At 36.5% G+C, this 21,777-nt stretch overlaps 1 protein-coding gene across 3 annotated transcripts in view; it reads left to right on the forward strand.

Annotated features, from left to right (window-relative positions):
* Positions 1–21,777, forward strand: part of Lrba (LPS responsive beige-like anchor protein) — a 561,905-nt gene that overhangs the window by 382,608 nt on the left and 157,520 nt on the right. For all 3 annotated transcript variants that reach the window (XM_059265566.1, XM_059265567.1, XM_059265565.1), the window contains exons 42-43: positions 713–828; positions 4,022–4,134. In XM_059265566.1, the coding sequence (XP_059121549.1) occupies positions 713–828; positions 4,022–4,134 (229 nt within the window). The remainder of the gene's footprint in view (positions 1–712; positions 829–4,021; positions 4,135–21,777) is intronic.

Here is a 21,777-nt window from a genome sequence, read left to right on the forward strand (position 1 = left end):
TAAAATTTTCTCTAAAGTCTTTGAGCTTTGTACCATTAGAATGAATAATTTTATAATTTTGAATGAGGACTCAATAAATATTTTCAATAAATAACTACTTGGCTCTTGGTAATGGGAAGAACCATGACAGTATAGACCTCTGGGACTTGGCATCAGGATGTTATAATTAGTCCTTCTCACCCACTCCTCATTTCCCACTGCTTATCTGTTGGCCAATTGTATCTAAGTATTTACATTTCTCTGACTTGGTCTTCTAAGGAACTACATTAAAAAATAATAATCTCAAGACTTGTCTTTCCCCTTGTCATGAAATCTGAGCAAATATAAAATATAAAAAGAACTTAAAATTGTAATGTACAAGTTTTATCTTTAAGAGATACTTTTAAAAATGATAGACATGTGAATACAATTTTATGCAATTATGTGGATTCATTGATCATACTGTTTTAATCAACCTGTATAGAACCCAAGTATTACAATGATGTTATATGACAGCTTACCTGAATGAGCAAAATATATGTAATAGGCTTATTGCTAGTCCAAATCATTTGGTGTCTATTAATTGTGGGTCGAAACATTGCTAATATTCATTGTTCTGACATAGATACTAATTTTCAGAATTATAGGTTTCATTAAGAATATTGAACAAGCACAGATAATTCATAATTTATTATTATTATTAAGTTGGTTTTATCTCAAATTCTCTTTGCAGGCGTATTTCATTAGCCACTCCACGTCAGTTATTTAAAGCTTCAAACATGACTCAGCGGTGGCAGCACAGAGAGATTTCAAACTTTGAGTACTTGATGTTTCTCAACACAATAGCAGGTAAATGAAGTGCATAGCTTACTTACTTTAGACAACAAATGCCCATTGCGATATGCTTAGGTGATTTTTTTTCTTTTTTCTTTTTTTTTTTTTTTTTTTTTGGTTTTTTTTTTTCCGAGACAGGGTTTCTCCGTATAGCTTTGCGCCTTTCCTGGAACTCACTTGGTAGCCCAGGCTGGCCTCGAACTCACAAAGATCCGCCTGGCTCTGCCTCCTGAGTGCTGGGATTAAAGGCGTGCGCCACCACCGCCTGGCTTGCTTAGGTGATTTTTAATACTGACAGAAGTAGCTCATTTTTATTGTTATTTGAATCTCTTTTAAGGTAGATTTCTAATAACATTTAAAACTGCATATGAACAGGTGGCTACTTGGAAATTAATTATTTTTAAAAAGAGAAAAGAATTTACACCTTTGTAGTATAAAAAGGGACTACTGTGAAATAGTAGGAATGAAGAACAGCATAAAAATTTAAGAACTGATTAATATGTTAGAAATACATTTATGATGAAACAGTGAGCTATGATAAAGGAATATTTATATTAAGACTCATATATGAAAATATAAAGATTAAATGGCCCTTACAAGATGTGTAAGCATGTAATATTGAAAATCACCCATTGGAACTGTTTCTTTGAAGAATAAAGAATTGAAATGTGCCCGTACTTTGCATCTAGAATAAGCAAACAGGAAGTCTATTTGTGTGACATTTGTCAGTAAGTATTTAGTAGCTATGTATTCAGTTTAATGTAATTAGAAGTCTAATCACTGAGCAGTACATACTCTTGTCTTTATATACAATAAGCTTTTAATTATTTACTATTATTAAAGCAGATAGGACAGGATGAAGGATTTACTATCTACTCATATCTAAATTGTATCAAGAAGGAAGTGGGAGCTGAGAGAGAGATAAGATGACTTCTAATATATTTGGTTATTTTTCTGAGAAAAATGAAAATTAAGAACCCAAAAGTGTAATGACATACTAACCTCTGAATAGCATTGTTCCTACTGTTACGCTGTTGTAAGATGAGGCTGGACAATGCTCAGTAGTTAAGAACTGGTATTGTGCTGCTGCCAGGGGCCACATTGACATCTGTGATCCATGCTGTGGCCAAGGCTGTGTTGATGTTTGAGGTCCTCGCTGCTGCTGGGGAACATGTTAAGGTCCATCTTCTGTGGTGTAGCTAGCTGGAGGTCATGTGGATGTCAGTGGTCCATGTGGCCACCAGTGACCATGTTGATATCCATGATCATTCTGGGACCATGGTGATATTCGTGGTCCATACTGTGATTGAGGCTATGATGAGGTCCATGATCCATGTTGCTGATGGAGACTATGTGGATGTCCACTGCCTGTGCAGCCATGGGACACCATGTGAAAGTCCATTATCCATGCTGCCACTGACTGTAAAGGGCAAGGAAGCTTCTTTTGCAATGGTATCGATGAATCCCAACTCATAATTAAGAATGAGAGACATTGAAGGGCTTCTGCAGCAACCTCCTCCACCCCCACCGCCAAAAAGAAACAGTCTAACAGAAAGTTATTGAAGAGGTTCCTTAAAAATTGTGATAAAGATGCTGAAGTGTAGCCCTTCACAATTTATGGCTTCTGGTGGTGGGGTGGGAAAGGACTCAGTTATCCTCAAGAGGCTGACTACTGGGAGCTTGACAAAATGAGTATATGGGCAACAAAAATTTCTCTTAGTGTATTTTTTTCCTGGGGGGGGGGCACAGTGGTGGGAGGGTAGACATGGGAAGAAAGGGAAGTGAGTGGGATTGGGGTGAATTTCATAAAATCCCCAAATAATCAATAAAAGTCTTACATGGGAAAAAAAGGAAGCTGTACTGTGTTCACCACACCCATGCCAGGTGGCTCAGAGCCACCTGCAACTCCAGTTCCAGGGGAGGTGATGACTTCTTCCAGCCTCCAAGGGCGCCTGCACACACATGGTACACTTACCCGTTTTGTAAACTCTTAGGTCATTAGGCTGTCCTAATAAGCTTCAAGCCCAAGAAGAGTTAGGGAAAACCCAGTTAACTACGTCAGGTCACTGAAAAGACTCTGATACCAATAGTGTGTCTAAAGAATCACTTTAATATCCAGCTGGTTTTCTCTTTCAGGCATGTTAGCATATGCCTGAAAGAGAAAAAAGTAAAATAACAGTATGAAAGGAATTCAAGCAGTATTAATAGTCTCCTCTCCCTTGTATGTCAGCTATAAAATCTTTTCATTTGAGTTTAATCAGAAATAGACTATAGCTTGATAAGTGGGAGATCTGGGATTCACATGCCTGCCTCTTGACAGCAGAAGCAATTACCTCATGCTCTCTGTTGCTTCACTATGATGGTGATACCAAGAAAACTGCTACGTAATGTACAAAGGATGCCTTATCTTTAGAATACGTATTTTTAATACTTCTCAGTATGTTACTAGTCATTATGTCATTAGTTTAGAAGGAGGTGTGGAAGAGCATTTCGTGTGGGTTGAGCAAGGCTAGTGATGCTGTGTATTATTTTCACAGCATCGGTTGGGAAGGTGCTACAGGATCTCAGGGTTGCTTACTACAAGCACTCTCATGTTACATAGCCAATGAGCATCCACATGAACTGTCACTCATCTTACTTGGTTGGTTGGTTAGTTGAAAATTGGTGATTATTTGGTCAGTTGGTTGATTAACTAACTGGTAGCAGGGAAAATGATTGAGGTTTGGACTTTTTTAGCAGAATAAATTCTTTTTTAGTCTTAATAAAGAATATTTTGTGGCTGAAAGTATAGCTCAGTGGTTAGAGCATGCACTTATCAAGCTCAGTGTCTTAGATTCAAATGCCAGCTTTCCTCACACCCCAGAAAAGGCATTTTATTTGGAATTGGCTTTCCAATAACAAAGAAAGTCAAGTGTAGTTTGTCAGAACATAAATTCTAGCACCACATACCTAAATTTGAATATGTTTTCAGCATTACGAGTCATATAATTTGGGGTAAGCTCTTAACCTTTAAACCTCAGTGTTTTCATAAAAAAACATGTTTGATACTAATGACACCAACTTCACAGTGTGATTGCAAAGGCCAAATGGATAACACAAAATAACATTAAAAACAATGCCTTGCACCCACGTTATTAGTTTTTCTTGTTATTTTGATAATCTTCATGTTTTACACTCAATTAAAAGTGACATTTTTCTTCTCTACCAGGACGGGGTTATAACGACTTAAATCAGTATCCTGTGTTTCCCTGGGTCATCACTAATTATGAATCAGAAGAATTAGATCTTACCTTGCCAAGCAACTTCAGAGATTTGTCTAAGGTAATATTTTTAGTAATTATTTGAAATATATTTGTCTTATATATAAAAATAAGTTAGATTCATTTTCATGTTTTAAAAACCTTAAAGTATCATTTTATCTTTAATATATTTTTTACCTTTTGACTAAATTTTATGTTATTTAGCTTAAAATTTAAAGATAGTATGTATAATAAACTAGATGACAAGTTAAAAAATTGTTGTACTCATTTTTCCATAAGCATTCAAGGAAACAATGTTCTCCATTATCACCTTCCAAGGGCATTTGCATTTAATGAAACAAATAGGAGTCATGAACAGAACTCTCCTACCAAAACAAGAGCCTTCCTGCTTCAGGTCCCAGGCTTTTCTGTTTCCCTTTGCCCTCTGCTGATTCCTCAACCATGAGCATTGTATCCTCTTTTTGTATTTTCATTTTCTTCAGGCTGGCCTGGAACTCATTATGTAAGTCAGACAGATCTCAAACTCAAACTATGCTCCCACAGCGTCTAGAACGCTGGGATCACAACCAAATCTGGGTGGATCCTCTTTAAATCTGATTTTAACTTATGCAGTTCCTATCCTTAACCCTTCTTAGTTTATCCCTGAATACAGGAAATCTTCCAGAATTCAGAGCTTAGATTATCAGCCTTATTTCACCTCTTCATTTTCTTGTGACTGGCCCTCATCTTGAAATCCTATTTATGGTCCTTTCCCTGAGGATTTCCTCTATTCTCTCACAGTACTTCCATACCTTCCATTGTATATTTTCTTATTTTCACTGTGCTCCTTGGTGCAGAATTCTTGTTCATCACTGTCTTCCCACTGCCTCCCCAGCACATGCAGCTCAATAATTGTGATAACTTTTCAGAATGTCAGCTTTCTTGCTCTTAGTACTGCCTTACTTCACAGCAGAAAGGCTAGGTTATTCTGATTTCCACTCTGAGGTAGGGAATCACCACCTGGTTTTGCAGAAATGGTTTCATGGAGAAAGTTCACTCAGCCATCCAGTTTCCTTCACAGTGTCATAACAAGATGTTCTGTATTAATCCATCCTAAGCATGGTGACTACTGGGAATGTTGGGAAGTCGTTCCTAGTCTATGCGAAGGCAGTGACGGCAGTGCAGCATTGACATTTTCCTCCTGATGAACAACAGCATTTGGGAAATGGCCTTTGTCTGTTCTGTGTAGCAATTTTTCTCGGCCTTTGTACCCATCTCTGTTCAAATCTAGTCCTCAAATTCATCGTAGTTGCCTCTTGTATCTTGTTCTTTGTATCTTTGTCCCTTTTTCTAGAAATGTGAATTCCTGTGGATTCCCTCGGGGCACTTCATCATTTGCCATCATCTAAGCATTTTTTTGGGGTTCAGAATATGGTCCAGTGATGGAGTGCTTACCTTATGTATTTGATCCAAGTAGTACAAAAACAATAAAACTTTCCTTTTCTGTTTTCTCTATTATGAAAATTATTACTAAAAACTAGTAAGATAGGAAGACCTACTTATAGATGCCATACTTATTATCACTGTATCTGTAGAACTGTGTTGTCTAGTACATGAAGACTGTATTAGTTCGATCTGTGTGATGAGCTGTGGTAGGCCAGTACGACAGACTCACTCCAGAGTCTTCTAGCTTTTGCTTCCTTTTCTCTGTGTTATCTAGGCTATCTGCTTTTGTTTTGAATATTCAGTGAAATAAGATAAAAAAAAATGCTTCCAGACATTATTTTCTAGCAGGAATTTCTGGCAGAATTCTTTATTTACACTGAATTTTGCTCATATATTATTGCCATTTGTAAGGAACTTGTCGTATAATTTCGTTGAGTGGGTAAAATACTATTTTAACTAATAAGTTCATGATTTTTCATCCACATATAAGTAAAGTTGTTAATATGCCCTACTGGATGATCAACAACAATTCTGCTTTTCAACTTTTTGTTGTATTGAAGTGCAAAAGAGAGCATCCAAACCAAACCAGAAGTTACTTTCATTAGTCTCCGGCTGTCCATGATTATAGCCACAAAAACATGGACATATATACATAACATAAGCAAAGACATAAGAAATACCCTGTATGGTCAGGGGATATGGTCCATTGAGTAAAATGATTGCTGTGCAAGCCTGAGGACCTGAGTCTGGGTCTTCGGCACACATGTAAAATGCTAGGTGTGGAAGTATGCACCTGTAACCTCAGTGCTAGGGTATATAGCAGAGGCAAGCGGATCCCCAAAGCTTGCTGGCCAGCTATTCTAACCAAATTGTGGGCTACAGGCTCCGTGAGAGACCCTAATTTAAAAAAATGAAGTGGAAAAGCAATTGAGAAAGCCATTCTGATGTTAACCCCGGCCTTAAAACAGTCAAGTAAATTTGTGTATATAGGTGCATGTGTGTGCATGCACACATGCATACAGCAAACCAAACAAAAATATTTTATGTGTAATATAGTGCCTTTATTGTTTTTAATTTCTTCAATTATAATGGCATCTATTTTTATATTTTGAAATGTTTATGAGAAGATTTTACTTCTGGTTGAGAAAGGAATATTTATAAATACAATGCTTCCAGAAAGAACTGCAAGTGCACCAGGACCAGTAGTGAAATGTGTTGCCATTAGGAAGAAGTGGGGAATTCTAAGACCCAACTACATATCATAAACTCTTTCCTCTCCTGTAGAGCAGCATTGTGCAGATGCTTCAGATGTCATTCAGGTTCATGAGAATGGAATTCTACCAGTGCTAACTGCTTTCACCAAATATTAATGAAACTAGTGAGTTTGGAGTCAACTACATTATTTTAAATGAAATAATCCAGTGCATTACATATTTAGAAATTATACTTTGTATCTATAAATAGTGCTCATTTACTTAATGAAACTGCCTCATTCCTTGGAGTAGAAAGATCTAAAAAAATCTGTGCAATACATGTCTAAATTTTTGCTTATACATACATTTACAGAAACACATCTTGTATATAAATGAGTTCTATGTATATAAATGATGATTATGTTAGAATTATATTAAAATTTGTCCCAAAGTAGACATTACTATTTGCTTAAATAAGCTTCTAAAATCTGAGAAAACATAGTGTGCAAAGCATAATTTAGAGCATAAACACATGTTATGCTATTGCTAAGTAGATAATGTAGCCTGACTGGCTTTAAAATGTGTCAAATTATTTATGTCCATTTAATTTCCCTAAAGCTGGTTTTCAAAGGAGTTTTAGTGCTTTGGCACAGAGCTACATTTTTATTTGATAATCTTTCCCATGTTGCACAGGGAATTTTCTTTCTTATGCTGAATTAATATAATCAACACCCTTTCTTCTGAATTCTTTTTGTGATCAATCTTTTAGCACAGAAAAAAATGTGAATGGAGCAGTGTAAAAAAATCTTAGAAATGCAAATTTTTAAAGCATTTTCACTGTCTCTCTACAATGATTATAGATTGATACTGTCATTGTGTTGAAGAGGTCAAATCGACTTCAGTTTGAAAAGGTGTTGAAAATTGTATGTTTTTATATTATAAGAGTCATAATTGTTTAATTTATTATTTCAAAGCCAAAAAAGCAGAAGTCATTGATGGAACTCGTTCCCCTCCCTCATAGTCTTTACTGCATCTTCTCTGGTCTGAAATTGTGACAGATCTAACCATGCATAGAACATGGATTGATTTTAATCTCTATTTTATAAATATGCATTGATTTTATAATCTAACTACATTTTTGGTATAGTTAAGAATTACTGTTTTCTTTTTGTCTTCTCTTTGCAAGATAGTGTAAGTAAGCCAGGCTTCCACTTACAAATATCCTGTCATAAAAATAGACAATGACTAGGAGTTTCAGCAATGGGGTTTTCTTTGTAGATTTTCCTTGTAATTTCTGTTTTTTTGTTATACTTAGGAGACTATAAAGCAGTTCTCTAAGAAAGGAAAACCATCACACTTTGAGGCAACTGTTTCTCTTCTAATTGATCGGTATAATGTTGGGATATCTAATAAGTATTCTTGCTATAATCTGAATATCTGTTCCAAAGATCACTGTTCTTAGATCACATTTACTGGAAGAAAAGTAACAATGAAAACTCAGCTACATTGGCTATGCAATTCAAAAGGCAAGAAAGCAACCCATTGCTCTACGGTTAACTAGTGTTTCTTGAGTGCTCACGATATGCCAGGCATTTATTTAAGCAGTTCACAAGTTCTAAATCTTGAAAGACGGGTACCACAATTGCTGTCTTACAGAGGAGAAACTAGAGCACTGTGAGGATAGGAAATGTGTCATCCGTAGCTTGCATGGCTAGTACGTAGAACTCAAGTTTGAAAACTGTGTACTGCATTTATAACTGACTATATTTTAATGAAGAGATCAGCACAGCAATACTATAAAAAGAAAATAGTGCATATCATGTACAGTTCTCTAATTGTATTGGGGTATGTGCATTTATATACTGAGGTATGTTTATGTCTGTTTCTTCCTTTGGAGGTTGAATACAAGATCTTGCTCTGTGCAGCCACTTTTTCCCTCATCCCCTGCTGAAATTGATAGTTAATACAACCTCAGCATAGAATGCTTAAAGGAAAGGTTTTTCTCAATAACCTTCTCTTGTCGTTGAACTAGTTTATGATAAAAAATAATAAAAGTCTAACATAGGCTTTTTGAGTAAGACAATTTTACAAAACAAAACAAAAACTCTGTGTGCTTGATTAAAACTAGAGAATCTCTGAAAATAACACTTATTCAATTTTTAATGATTATTGACCCTTTGTTGAGTGTCATTTTGCACCCAGAACAGTATAATAACTTCTGAAAACATGAAGGAATAAAAGCAAACCATCTTTCCAAAAAGTTGAACATTGTGAGAAAAAAACAAGAATTATCAAGAAACAAGAAAATACCTAATTTTTTATTAATTAGAATTCATAGATTTAAAATGAAGAAAATACTAAGAAGAGCTTGAGATAAAGAACAAAGAAAAACCCTGTTTTATCCTTGGAGTGCAAACATGTAGCATGCTGTTATGTCCCCTCAGAACAGAGTGGCTGCATGCTATATAGAGGATCACAGCCCATATGTGTGCTCTCCTGAGTTCACCTTTCAATACAGAGAACAAACTCAGTCTTAAAGTTTGGCCTCGGCACTATGAAATCGCATTAGTTTCACTGCTTTTATAACCTGTTACATCCTCTGTAATCTCCAGCTTCCATTGCTCTTGTTCAGTTAAAGTTTCTTACAAGGACATCTAAGAGCCCAGAGAGTGCTGCATGACAAAGCATCACTACATTTATTTACTCATTGCTTAGTAGCTGCTGATCGTCCTTGCTGGATTCTCCCCCCTCCCTCTGCCGTGGTAGGTTGGTGTGTGTATTTTTATGTATGAGATACGTCTCTCTTCAAGCACATTTACTGTACAGTGAACATCCTGACCTGGAATTGACTACCGACGTTTAACTGTTGTTGATCAGACAGCACTTCTTTATCTCTTTAAGTTTTAAGTGCTGTTTCTGACGAATGCCAGTGCTTTCAGGCTGCTCTGTAACAGATACACCAGGAATCAATCTACCATCTAGATGTCACAGAGGGGAAAGAATGCTCTCGGGTGGTGGGGAATATTGGTTAAACATTATGAGTATAGCAGCATTTACTTTGTTTTCTATTTATCGGGATTTACTGAAACCAAAGGAACTCAAGCTATAGAAAATAAAGTTTTATAATGGAAGAACAACAGATAGTTGATCTTAAATTGTTTTAAAAGTATAATGCAGGAAAAATAAATGGCTGATGAGCTACATCAAGATGTTTCACTCCTTGCATCGAACATAGATGCTGTTGCCATTTTGGTCTTAGAGATTATAGCAGAAATTTTTTCCATGGTGTTTGGGAGTGGTAGTCTGGCCAGCATAAAATGGTGTCAGACCAGTTCAGAATATGTTTGGAGGGTTCTAAGAAGCTCTGGGAGTTGCCTTCCACAGTACCATGTACATGGTCTGTCTTCTTTTGTCCCTCAGCAACCCTGTAAGGAACATATAATTATTACTGTTCACAGATCAGGAGACAAAGATTGAGTGCAGTCAAGGAGTTCCCAAGATCACATTGTCTTCATGCAGTAATCTCAGGCCTGCCTCGGTCAGTGAACTGTAGAACTCAGCTATAACCAGAAACAGTAGTTTAGATCAAATAGTTATGTTACATCCATCTCTTTCCCAAGTCCAATTGCCTTTTTTTTTTTTTTTTTTTTTTTTTTTTTTTTTGTATTGGCAAAAGGCAACAGATGTAGTTCTTGGAAAAATACCAGGGGTTTCTGATAAAAGAACACCATGTACAGCAGAAGGAGGGTATAGCTAAAGAGAGAAACCCTTGGGTGTTGAACAGTGAAGGTGCCAGGCCCCTGGTACAGTCCTGCTGTCGGATTTCTCCAGCCGTCTGTGCCAACCCCACACAGTGAGACAAGGTTGTACAGCTTTTAGACATACTGGGGGGTCAAGAGGAAAGACATCCTAACGTCTTGGGTTTTCACTCGGGACCCACCTAGTTTACCATCCTGGAAACCCAATGGGACACACAGTTCCTGTTCCACATATGTCTGCTGTTCTAGCACCTCATTTTAAAAAGTGGGGTGCAGCCAGAGATGGTAAACATTTAAACACAGTCTCCGGTGTGAAAGGGTGACCTGGACTAAAACAACCAGAAAAATGTAAAGAAACAGCCAGAAGAGGAGGCCTTAGGAAGCAGGAGAGCCTTAACAGGCAACAACATTTTAATTATTATCAATAATTATTATTTTAATTAATATTATTGTTCATATTGAATTATTAATTATTAAAATAGTTACTAATGTGAATTATTACTTGTTCAGTGTTGTATATTATTTTAAACTATAGTCATGTAACTCCTCAGAACTCCTCAGAACTTAATGTCAAGTTCATCAAAGTACAAATAGGGTTGTGTATGTAAAGTAGTTAAGCAAACTTGGTTTCTTAGTAGAAGTTTCCTTCTGGTAAAGTTTGAAATGACTCTAACAGAGGTTAACCAACACTTAATTTGAACAGCTTCCAATGACGTTCTTTCTTACCATTCATCAGAAAATGATAAACCTAAGTAACATTACTGTCAGGGTGATGGCTAATCCTGATGTACACCAGGAGCACATTGCCAGTCAGTCAGTAATCCTTCTCAAGGTTAGCTATTCCTTCCTCCTCATGCTACACTGCTCTGGGTGGAGTAACAATTTATGATAATGTATAAATGAATTGTTTGTTACATAGCATTAATGGTTTTATCCCACAGGGTTTTCTACTTTCCTAGTTTAGTTTTTAGTTCCAAACTCTGGTAGATTCAGAATAGGGGCACCTGTTGTTAATTTATGTAAAACTTGCTTTCCAAACACCTGGAAAATGTTTCAGTTTTTTTTTTTTTTTTTTTAAATAATGTACCATCCTTCTGATTTCAGACTGGAACATTTTTGTAGTATTATAAATATTAAACTTAGTAGGATTTTTTTAATTGACATACATTTGTAGTTTTTAAAATATGCTTCAATCACCATCTCGTCACTGTATATTCTGTAATGTTTATTGTTTTTGTTTGTTTGTTTGTTTTGAGACAGGGTCTCACTATACAGTTCTGTCTGTCCTGGAACTCAATATCTAGACCAGGCTGGCATCGAACTCCAAGATCCACCTGCCTCTGCCTCCCCAGTGCTGGGATTAAAGGCATGTGCCACTGTGCCTGGCTGAATCATATAATTTTTAATTGTGAATGGCATGCAGTATTTTTTATATTAAAAATGTAATAAATTGCCTCTTATGCTTTTGTCCAATTTTTTTCATTTTTTTATTGTTAAAGTCCGGTTATTTGAATAACAATTATTTAATATTTACTAGGTGCTTTTTTGTGGACTATTCTGAGGACTGTGTTCAAAACAATAGTTAATGAGATCATCTAATATTGAAAGACCTTTCAAACAGACTACATGTTACCTTATAATAATTATAGAATGATCAGAAAACCTATATTTTATATGACTTAGCTTTTAGAAAAGTAATTTTTGAAAATATGTTCATACAGTTTGGAATTTGAACCAAGCTTTTGAAAGTGTAAAGGATAGGCTCCATAAGCATGTCATTACCTCAGAATAAAAACTACACTGAATAATGGAGTAACAACTTCTTTTAAGTGTAGGAAGAAATAAAAATTGTGTGTTTTATACTAGAAATAGATTCTGGTAAGCTATACTAACTCAGTTACTCTAACATTAGTTTAATGAGGTTAATGTTTTGGGGAAGTTAAAGATTTACTGTGATATATTGCAGTAGTGCTTCTGAGTGGTAACTTTGTAAAATACAAACAAAGTAATTAAAATTCATTAATAATGATCATAACTATTCAAAGTATAAAATTCTCATAGTTGCCGGGTGGTGGTGACGCACACCTTTAATCTCAGCACTCGGGAGGCAGAGCTAGGCAGATCTCTGTGAGTTTGAGGCCAGCCTGGTCTACAGAGCGAGATCCAGGACAGGCACCAAAGCTACACAGAGAAATCCTGTCTCGAAAAAAAAAAAAAAAAAAAAAAAAATTCTCATACTTAATCGTCATAATGAACTTGTGATATTCCCACCTTAGAAGAAATTCTAGAATTCGATCTTAGGCCATGGTTTTTTAAAGTTCCCCTAATACAGTCAATTAACCATATAGTTTATTTTATAGTAGTTAAAAATATAAAGATTTAAGTCACTTTATAGCCTGAAATTCCCACATAAAATATTCAAGAAGATCATGAGAATAATAGGAAGTCATTCCTGTAGGTCTAAGGCGTTGTATAAACATAAAAAGAAGATAAAAGTAAGTCAATGTTAAAAATGGAACATTTCATGCATGAGTCTCCTGGAGGAAAGGAAGATAAGGAGGTGGCAGTTGCTCCAGGCCGCAGGCTTGGGTGGGAACTCTGGATTCACTGCAGGAGGGCTGTGAATTCAAATAAATGTGTGTGGGGTTGGGGTAGGGGGTGGGCACAGAGCAACTTCTTTAAAATGTTGGGAGCTGCTGATCTGAATTATCTGTGGCCTAGTGGTGCAACCCAGTGGTGATAATTGGCCTTTCTAGAAACAAACTGAATCAGACAACATTGTTCTCTTATATTGTGCTTGCTGATGTTACTTTTTTTTTTTTTTTGGTCTAGAATATGTTAGAGGTATAAAGTTAGGGGTTGACGTTCTTATTTTATTCATGTAAGTCCAATGTATTGTAAAGACGTTGTAGTTTGACCTGCAAGATGGCTTGCTACTAAGTCATCTAACTTAATTAGATCCTTGGGACCCACATGGTGGAAGGGGAGAACCGAGTCCTGCAAGATGTCTTCTGACCTCCACATGTGCAGCATGGCATGTGTGCACTGTGGCACACAAGCACCCCTCCATACACACAAACATATAAAAGACTGTCATGAATAGTCCTGGTTGTTTGGTTGTAATTGGTTGACCATGTATATGTAATTCATCCAGTTTCTGTCTGTCAAATGTATATCTATCTCCATGTGAGTGCCATTCTGTCTTGGGTTAATTTAAGTTTTACAGTATGTCATGAAATCGGGCTATGTGACTCTTTCAACTATATTCTTTTTCAAAATTAGTAATTCTGGGGTTTTGGTTTTTTGAGAATTAGCTTGTCAATTTCTAATTTTTAAAAAATCTGCAAGATTTTTTTGTAGGGACTATATTGAGTCTTTAGTTCATTTTTGGCAAAAATAATGTATCAGCAATATTGAATTTTGTAATCCATGAATATGGTATCTTTTTCATTTATTTAATTAAATTTGTTACTAGAAAATACAGTAATTTAGACTTGTTTAAATATTCTCAGGTATATCCATTTTTATGTTATATATTTTCTATCAAATATGGATTGATGTGTCCCCAAATGATACATTCAAAAGGCTCGAGAGATGTCTCAGAGCTTAAGAGCACTGGTTGCTCTTTGAGAGGACTCAGGTTCAAAATCTTTTAAAGATAACATTTAGGCCCTAAATTCTTAATCTGATACCTGTAAATACACTTTTTGTATAAATGAGGTCTTCACAGATGTAATAAAATTAAGTTGCAGTCATTAGGGTGGACCCAAACCCAATCAAGTGATGTTGATGTGCTCATGAGAAGATGAAGACACTTGACAAACAGGGAGAGCTGGGATAACAGAAGTCTGGCTTAGGCTTATGCTGCCAAGGAGGATCCTCCTCAAGAGGCTTCAGAGAGATCACATCCCTGACCCTGACAACAGCATCATTTCAGACTTCTCTGTAGCTAGATGGTGATAAGTTTCTATTATTTGAAACAACTCAATTGTTATACTTTGTTGCAGGAATTCCAGGAAACTAATACACACGCTTGCGCTCATGCATGTACACACACACACACACACACACACACACATACACACACACACACACTTTTATAGTATGTTTCCTAATAAACATATTCATGTATATTTTGTAATATCTTTATACTTAATAACAGTCTTACCGCATTTTCTGATATTTATATGACAATGTTGTTCCAGTGACTCTTTGCAGTATCTTCTTTCCATCTTTAAAACCCAATTTATGTCTTTATATTTAACAATACTTTTTTGTAGACAGTATCTAATACTATATGGTTTTATATCCAATCTTATAATCTCTACATTTTAATTTCAGTATTGATATCATTTATACTTTGTTAATTTTGATATGGCTTGTTTTATTATTGTCTGTGTGGCTTATGCACACGTCTGTGTTTGTGTGTGTGTGCATGTGGAGACCATCGGTGTTAGGTGTCTTCTGTCATTCTCCATCTTATATTTTTGAGACAGTGTCTTAGTGACTCTGGAGCTCACGGTTGGACAGCATGCCTCTGGACGCCTCCTGTCTGCCCCTTCAGAGGAGAGATTGACTATAGGCTCATTCCAATACACCCAGATCCATATGTAGGGAGGGTCTGAACTCGGGCCCTTGTGCTTATGTGGCAGGCATTTACCATCTGAGCCATTTCCCCATCCCTTCTGTGGTTGTTTGAAATCCTTTCTGGTTCTGACTCATCAGTTCTCTATATCTTGTCTCCCTTTAACTGCCCTGTTCTAAGTGATTTGTACAATTCTCTATTGTCTAGGATAGGAAAAGATTACAGACTGAGATATGGATATCTTATTGCTAGAAATGTTGTGAGTTGCTGCTGCTGTGAGCAGTTTGTGGGGCGTTCTGCCTAATTGATGAGGCCGCTTGAGCTCTTTGCTGCTGTCTTTAGTCCTTTCACAGGCTTGAGTTTCCATATGACTTTGCCCAGTGGTGCTGGAAGTACTTTCCTTTCCTCCAAAGATTCTGTGAGCCTGTACCATAGAGGTATTTTCCTTCTATATTTTGTTTTTTTCCCTACAAGTAAACCTACTAGTGCTAGCTACTAAGTGCCAGGCTATGGTGGTGAGAAGTCAGTTCTGATCCAGATGCAATCTTAAGCATTCCAGTCTGTTCGTTCCCCAGATAGACCTTTTCAGCTTTCTGGATTCCAGCTCTCATGTCATCCAAACTGTGCTTTGCATCTGTGACAGATATTGATCAGGGAAGATTTTCCTGTCTGTCTCCCAGGATGATCTCTTGTTTGCATTAGTTAAAATTTTTTGTCAAAGAGAGATTTTGTTTGGTGTTCTCTAAAGTGAAGGGTGTTTGCTTTGACCCTCTTTCAGAAGTCTCCCACTGTCCTATAGTAGATTCTTTTCCTTCTTCCATTTGGTATCTTCCCTGTCAGCTTAAGAGATGGTCTCATATATGAAAAGTGTTAGCATTGATGTTAGTTAGTGATGATGTTTTGTACCTAATCCCAGTAACAGTAAGTCACAATCCTGTGAACCTGTGTCATATTAAGGACTGTTGTTCGAATATTAGATAGTCTTTTAATAAAAAACCCAGACCAGATATCGGGATAAAAGCTGAAAGACCAGAGAAGCAGAGCAAGCCACAGCCACCACCTCTTACCTCACCAGCTCCAAGAATCCTCTGACTGAAATCCTCTGAGTCCTTACCCGAAAGGGTCTCAGCTGAACTGCTTAGTTCCTGTTTCCTCATGCTTTATATACCTTTCTCTGCCCAGCCACATCACTTTCTGGGATTAAAGGCTTGTGTGCTTCCCAGTGCTGGGATTAAAGGTGTGTGCCACCACTGCTTGGCTCTGTTTCCAGTGTGGCCTTGAACTCACAGAGATCCAGACAGATCTCTGCCTCCCTAGTGATAGGATTAAAGGTGTGTGCCACCACTGCCTGACCTCTATGTCTAATCTAGTGGCTGGCTCTGTCCTCTGATCCCCAGGCAGGCTTTATTAGGGTATACAATATATCACTACAGAGGATTTCTTTCTGCTCTCCTGTCTGTACATGCTCATGTTCTTTTTCAGGAGCACCCTGTGCAGACTCATGGAAAATAAAATCTTAGAAGTACATGTGATCTACCAAATTTTCTAAACTGATATATTCACTCAAAGTAGGTATTTTAAAAGTCGTTTTATTTTTGTGTTTGCTACTCTTCCTTTGTCAACATTTTATATTTCTGTACAACCTCTCAGTTGAGAGTCTTGTCAGTTTTCGAGATTCGGTTTAACTGGTTGTTTTCTACCTCAGTTCTCTACGAGGATCTCAAGAAAAATTAGCATTTTATAGCCTTCTCCCAACCCTCTTGTTTTAAATAAGGTCTCACTGTGTAACCCAGGCTGGTCTTCCTGTCTCAAACTCCCCAGGTGCACCCCACCTCCCAGATGCAGAGCAGCCTTACCTTAGTGCTTTCTAATCCTAAGAGAAGGGGGCATTGTTTTCTGTGACAATGAAATTGTCATGACTTTCTAGTGTGGCCTCTCATGAATGTACTGTGCCACTTAGAGGAATCCTATTATTAGCTTAATGTATTCTATGATATCCACATATTTTAAAGTAATTTTTATCATGATCTACAATTATGAAAAGTTTGGAGTCATTTCAAAAGCTTCATCATTTGGAAGAAAGACTGAGATAGTTCTTAAGATGTTACATTCAGTTTTATAAGTGGTTATAATTTAAATATTGACATTAAGTAAAAATATAAGTACTCTATTTTGAAATTTATTTTACATCAGTACATGAAAAACAGAGGTAAATATAAGTAATCATTTTTAAATTGCTTCTTTCTGAATTTAACTTTTTAATGGAATAACTGGTAACAGTACTTCAAGGGGTTTCGTTCTTCAGCCCAAGCCCATCTTAGGCATGAAGGATGCAATCTTTTGTTAACTCTTCTTTTTAACTTCTAACTTAATTTCATTGCCTCTAGGTATGGTGAATTGGTGACAATTTTCTAAAGAAACAGAACCAATAAGTGATATCTATGTCAATATCTTTATACCCAAAAAAGAAGATTAAATGCAAATTTCAGGATTGGTGATCATTCTAGAATATTACTTTGTACAGGAAATTAAGATAAATTTTAGATGTACTTGTGAATCTAATTGGCATTTTTATTAAGCTCCTCTTGCAATAGGATAAGTTACTTGTTTTACAGTGTAGGTGATTTCTATGAATGTGCATCATTCAATCTAGCAAGGGCCTAAATAGATCAAAAAGTAGAGGGAAATCTGGATTTTCCTCATTTCTCTTTTTTTTTTCATTGTCCTTTAAAACAGCATGAGTAGGACTCATGGGCTGGATTATTTTTAGTAGCCAACTTCCATTTGATCTCAGGGCTTCAGCCTGGGAACTGTCTTAAGGACAATCTCATTTGCCCATGCTTGCCAGAAATAAGCTTGTTCTGGCAATGTTACTATTCTGATCATTTGCCTATCAGGTCTCTCATTAATCAAGATGAACCCTGTAAGTGTTATTAACATTTATTAGTTTTGTATATGACCCAATAACTAGCCATGAGCCATGAAAATTATTAGGATCTCCTTAGTTGTAACTATTTAGTTATTAGTGATTATCTGACTAAACTGATAGCAAGTACTTATCTCTCCTGAAAGCCAATTATTTAGCTATTGCCCAGTAATAGTTTGTCTCCTTGTTTGATATTTGAAGTATCCTAGTACTTTTTAAATGCTTTACAGCTTATGTTAAAAATGTAATATTTTTATTAATTCTTTGAAAATTTCATACGTATAATATTTAGATTATGTTCATCCCCACTCCTTCCTGGGCCACCCACATACCCACAACCTCTCTAAGTTTCATGTCCTCTTTTTTTTTTTTTTAATGGCCCAGAGTCTTATTTACACTACCAATATACTCCCCAGGTGTGGGTCCATCCACTGGAAAATGGTCAACCTACGAGGGTCCTTACCCTTAAAGAAAACTGGCTCTCCCTTTGCCAGCAGCGCCCAATGGTCCAGTAGCTCCTCAGCTACTGATACAACTCAGGTGCTTATCTGTACGTTGGCATTTTTAGCTTCTATTACTATAATCTTACTACTTACAATCTTGGGGTGGGCAGAGGGCTGGTATGCATGCCCCACCATGTGGAGAACAGAGGACAACCATTCACCTGTTTTCTACAGAATCTCTCTTGTTCACTGCTGGATATGCCAGACCAGTTGGCTTTGAGCTTCCAGGGCTGCCACTATATCTGTCCCCATCTTTAGAGGTGTGCTGTGATTGCAGGTGCATGGACTACTGTGTCTAGCTTTACCTCGGTCCTTGGATCCCAACCTGGGTCTTTAGGCTTGCACAAAAAGCATTTTACCCACCGAGCCAACTCCTTATACCTAGATCTAAACGTTATGTTGATATTTAACATTTTCCCCTAAAATACAATAGTTAGTCCAATGAACAGTAAGTAACCTATTTTAATTAATCTTAAATCCCCTTGCCTTGCCTAATTGTGTTATTTGCCAGTGTACTGTGTATGTTGAACTATTCAGAGCTATCAACCTTGATTTACCCTGTAGGTAAATTATTTGATTTTAATGGTCTTAAATTGGTTTGGAAAATGAATATTTGTATTTATGTACAAATGAATATTTTTATCAACATTGGACCTCTTTTGTTTTTATTATTTTCATAATTACTTTAAAACATTCTTTATAAATTATATTTAGGTTTTTTTTTTCATCAGTTCATGTGACTTTCTCAGACTCAGATTAAAAACGTTTAGGAAGATTAGTTACACAATACCAACGAGCTGAATAAAGCAGATCTATAATGGCATCACTCTGAATCGGCATTTTAAATGTTTGAAATGATTTGAATTCTCCATAGGCACCATAAGTAAACTGAAATACTTTATTTTTCTAAAGATGTCTTTATTAAATTTGAAAGGGATAGTGGATAGATAATAATACACCATAGAAGCCCGTGTAAAATGTGTTTTCAAGGGATTAAAAATATTCCTGCTACTTGAAAGCAAAAGTGCTTATTTGTTAACTCTAAAAGCTATAAAAGCATACTGATGGAATTTTTTTTCCTTGACAATGTTAAATAAAGTCTAAGGTGTATGAAGATAAGTGCTAAGCCATCCTCTTCATATACAGCCTGTGACAAAACACCCTACAAGCCAAGATTGTGTAAAAATGATGACCAGGCTTGTTACATTTGTCATTTAGATACAAAAGATGCTAGAACTAAAATAAAACAGTTTTGCTTCCTACAGTGCAGTGTGGCCTGAATAACAAAGACTCTTTGTTTATTTTCTCCCCTAGAGGGGTGGGGACCCCTGAAAGGCAGATGGGATACAACCAGAATAATCATGGTTTTCTTTAAAAAGCTTCAATAACACATAGATTACTGATTATCATTTGGGTTTACTGGTGTGATACACAGTTATCAAAATTAAAAGGGAAGTAAATAGGAGACATTAAATGACTGCATACTTTCAATTAAAAAAAAATTTTTTTAATCTTGTTTTCAGTGGCTCCAAGACAAAAACATGCATTTTTCCATTTGTGAACCTTCTCCTAAAGCACTTCCCAGGACATTACATAAGTAGGAAGAAACACCTTGACAATATGTTTTGGAGCTACTATGTTGTCATGCACAAATATAGTACATTTTCAAATAGTATGTCTTAACTTTTTTTCTTTCTTTTTTAATACGTGAGTCTCAGTGCATAGACCTGGCTGACCTGAGACTCACTGTGTAGACCAAGCTGGTCCTGAACCCACAGAAGTCTGCCAATCTCTGCTTCATTTTCCTATTGCTAGCATTAAAGGTGTATGCCACTATACCCTGGCTTTTCTTTTTCTTCCTTTCTTTCTAAGTGTGTCTTAATTTAACCTAAAACTCCAATGAATGGATTTTACTATCCTTCTGAATTCAGCATCCGTATTTACATTACCCCATGCGACACACACTGGTCTAGGACTGACCTACAGTTTGGTCTAAGTGCCCTAACTCTTTTTCCTGCCACTAAGCAAATGACCAGCTGCTGGTATATTTTGCATCTCCCAGACTCAACATTTTTGACACCTGCTTATAGACTTGGATGTTACAGAATTGTTTTGAAGATAGTGGGCTTTTTTATTTAAGATTCTGAGAATCTGTGTTTATATCCAACAAATAGAAGCATTGTTGTTATGTGGCACATCCCTTTGGGCCTATGTTCTTCCTTCCTGGAATATTCCCAAACCAAATGATTACAACAGTCACTGACTTTTTTGATAAGACATTTCCTTGACTATTCTATGAACTGCTAGCCTTAAGCTGTTGATGATGTACATCAGATACCTTACCCTCAGCATCGCTAAAATGTAAACACTGTGAGAGAGAACAGTGGACTCACCAGTTCTTCTGTTCTAAACTGGTGTTTGCCTTCACTTCTCAGCAGCTCTATCAGTATGTGCAGGTGCTCTCTACTTTTAGAAGTGGATACGCTCTGCTTGTGTGCTGATTACAGTTCTTCATTCATACTGTATGTACATGACTGTGCAGGATGGCTTTCAGATCGTCATGATCCTGAGCAGAGCTGTAGCAGTGTTCCTGTGTTCCCTCCTGTGTTCCCTTCTGGAACCTTTTCTACTTTGATATCTTTCCATTGCTTTATATACCACAAAATGCGTTTTCGAAAAGAAGCATTCTTTAACTCTTTCAGGATGTTTATTCCTGGGATGTGCTCAAGATCTTTTCTCCTCTCTCTTTAGCTTTCTTTCCTTAACACTTTTTTCTCTAGAAATCTTATCCACTGTAAGGTGTGAAAAAGTCTGAGACTTGTGGATTTCAGAAGTTTGTTCATTCAAACAAATTTTTGTAATACAGGATTTCTGTTTTGGTTTTTTTTTTCTTTTTTTCTTTTTTTCTTTTCTTTTTTTTTTTTTTTTTGCCAATTCTTTGTGACTATCTTGGCCTCAGTAGCTGCACACAAGGTCCAGGAGTTTGTGGAGTGTCACTCCTGAAAGGTTGATAACAACTGCAGTAGTTCATATGTAACTGTCAGAAGGAAAGAGGAATGATGGTGTCGGTGTGTGACGTAACAGCAGCTGTGCTCACAGGATTCGCTTCACATAAGAGCTCTCCTGAGCACCTTACATATATGACTCTTAGATAAACCAACTGAAGAGAGAGCATATTTGAAAAATGTGCAGATAATAAAATTAAGAGAAACAACATCCATCCGGTATAGCAGTTTCAGGTGGATAAAAGATCTGGAAAGGAGTTTTGAGTCTTAAATTTGAGTCACTAAGATTGAAGTTGATTTTGAGCTATA

This window comes from Peromyscus eremicus, chromosome 6, assembly GCF_949786415.1.
Source record: "Peromyscus eremicus chromosome 6, PerEre_H2_v1, whole genome shotgun sequence".
Taxonomy (NCBI): Eukaryota; Metazoa; Chordata; class Mammalia; order Rodentia; family Cricetidae; genus Peromyscus; species Peromyscus eremicus.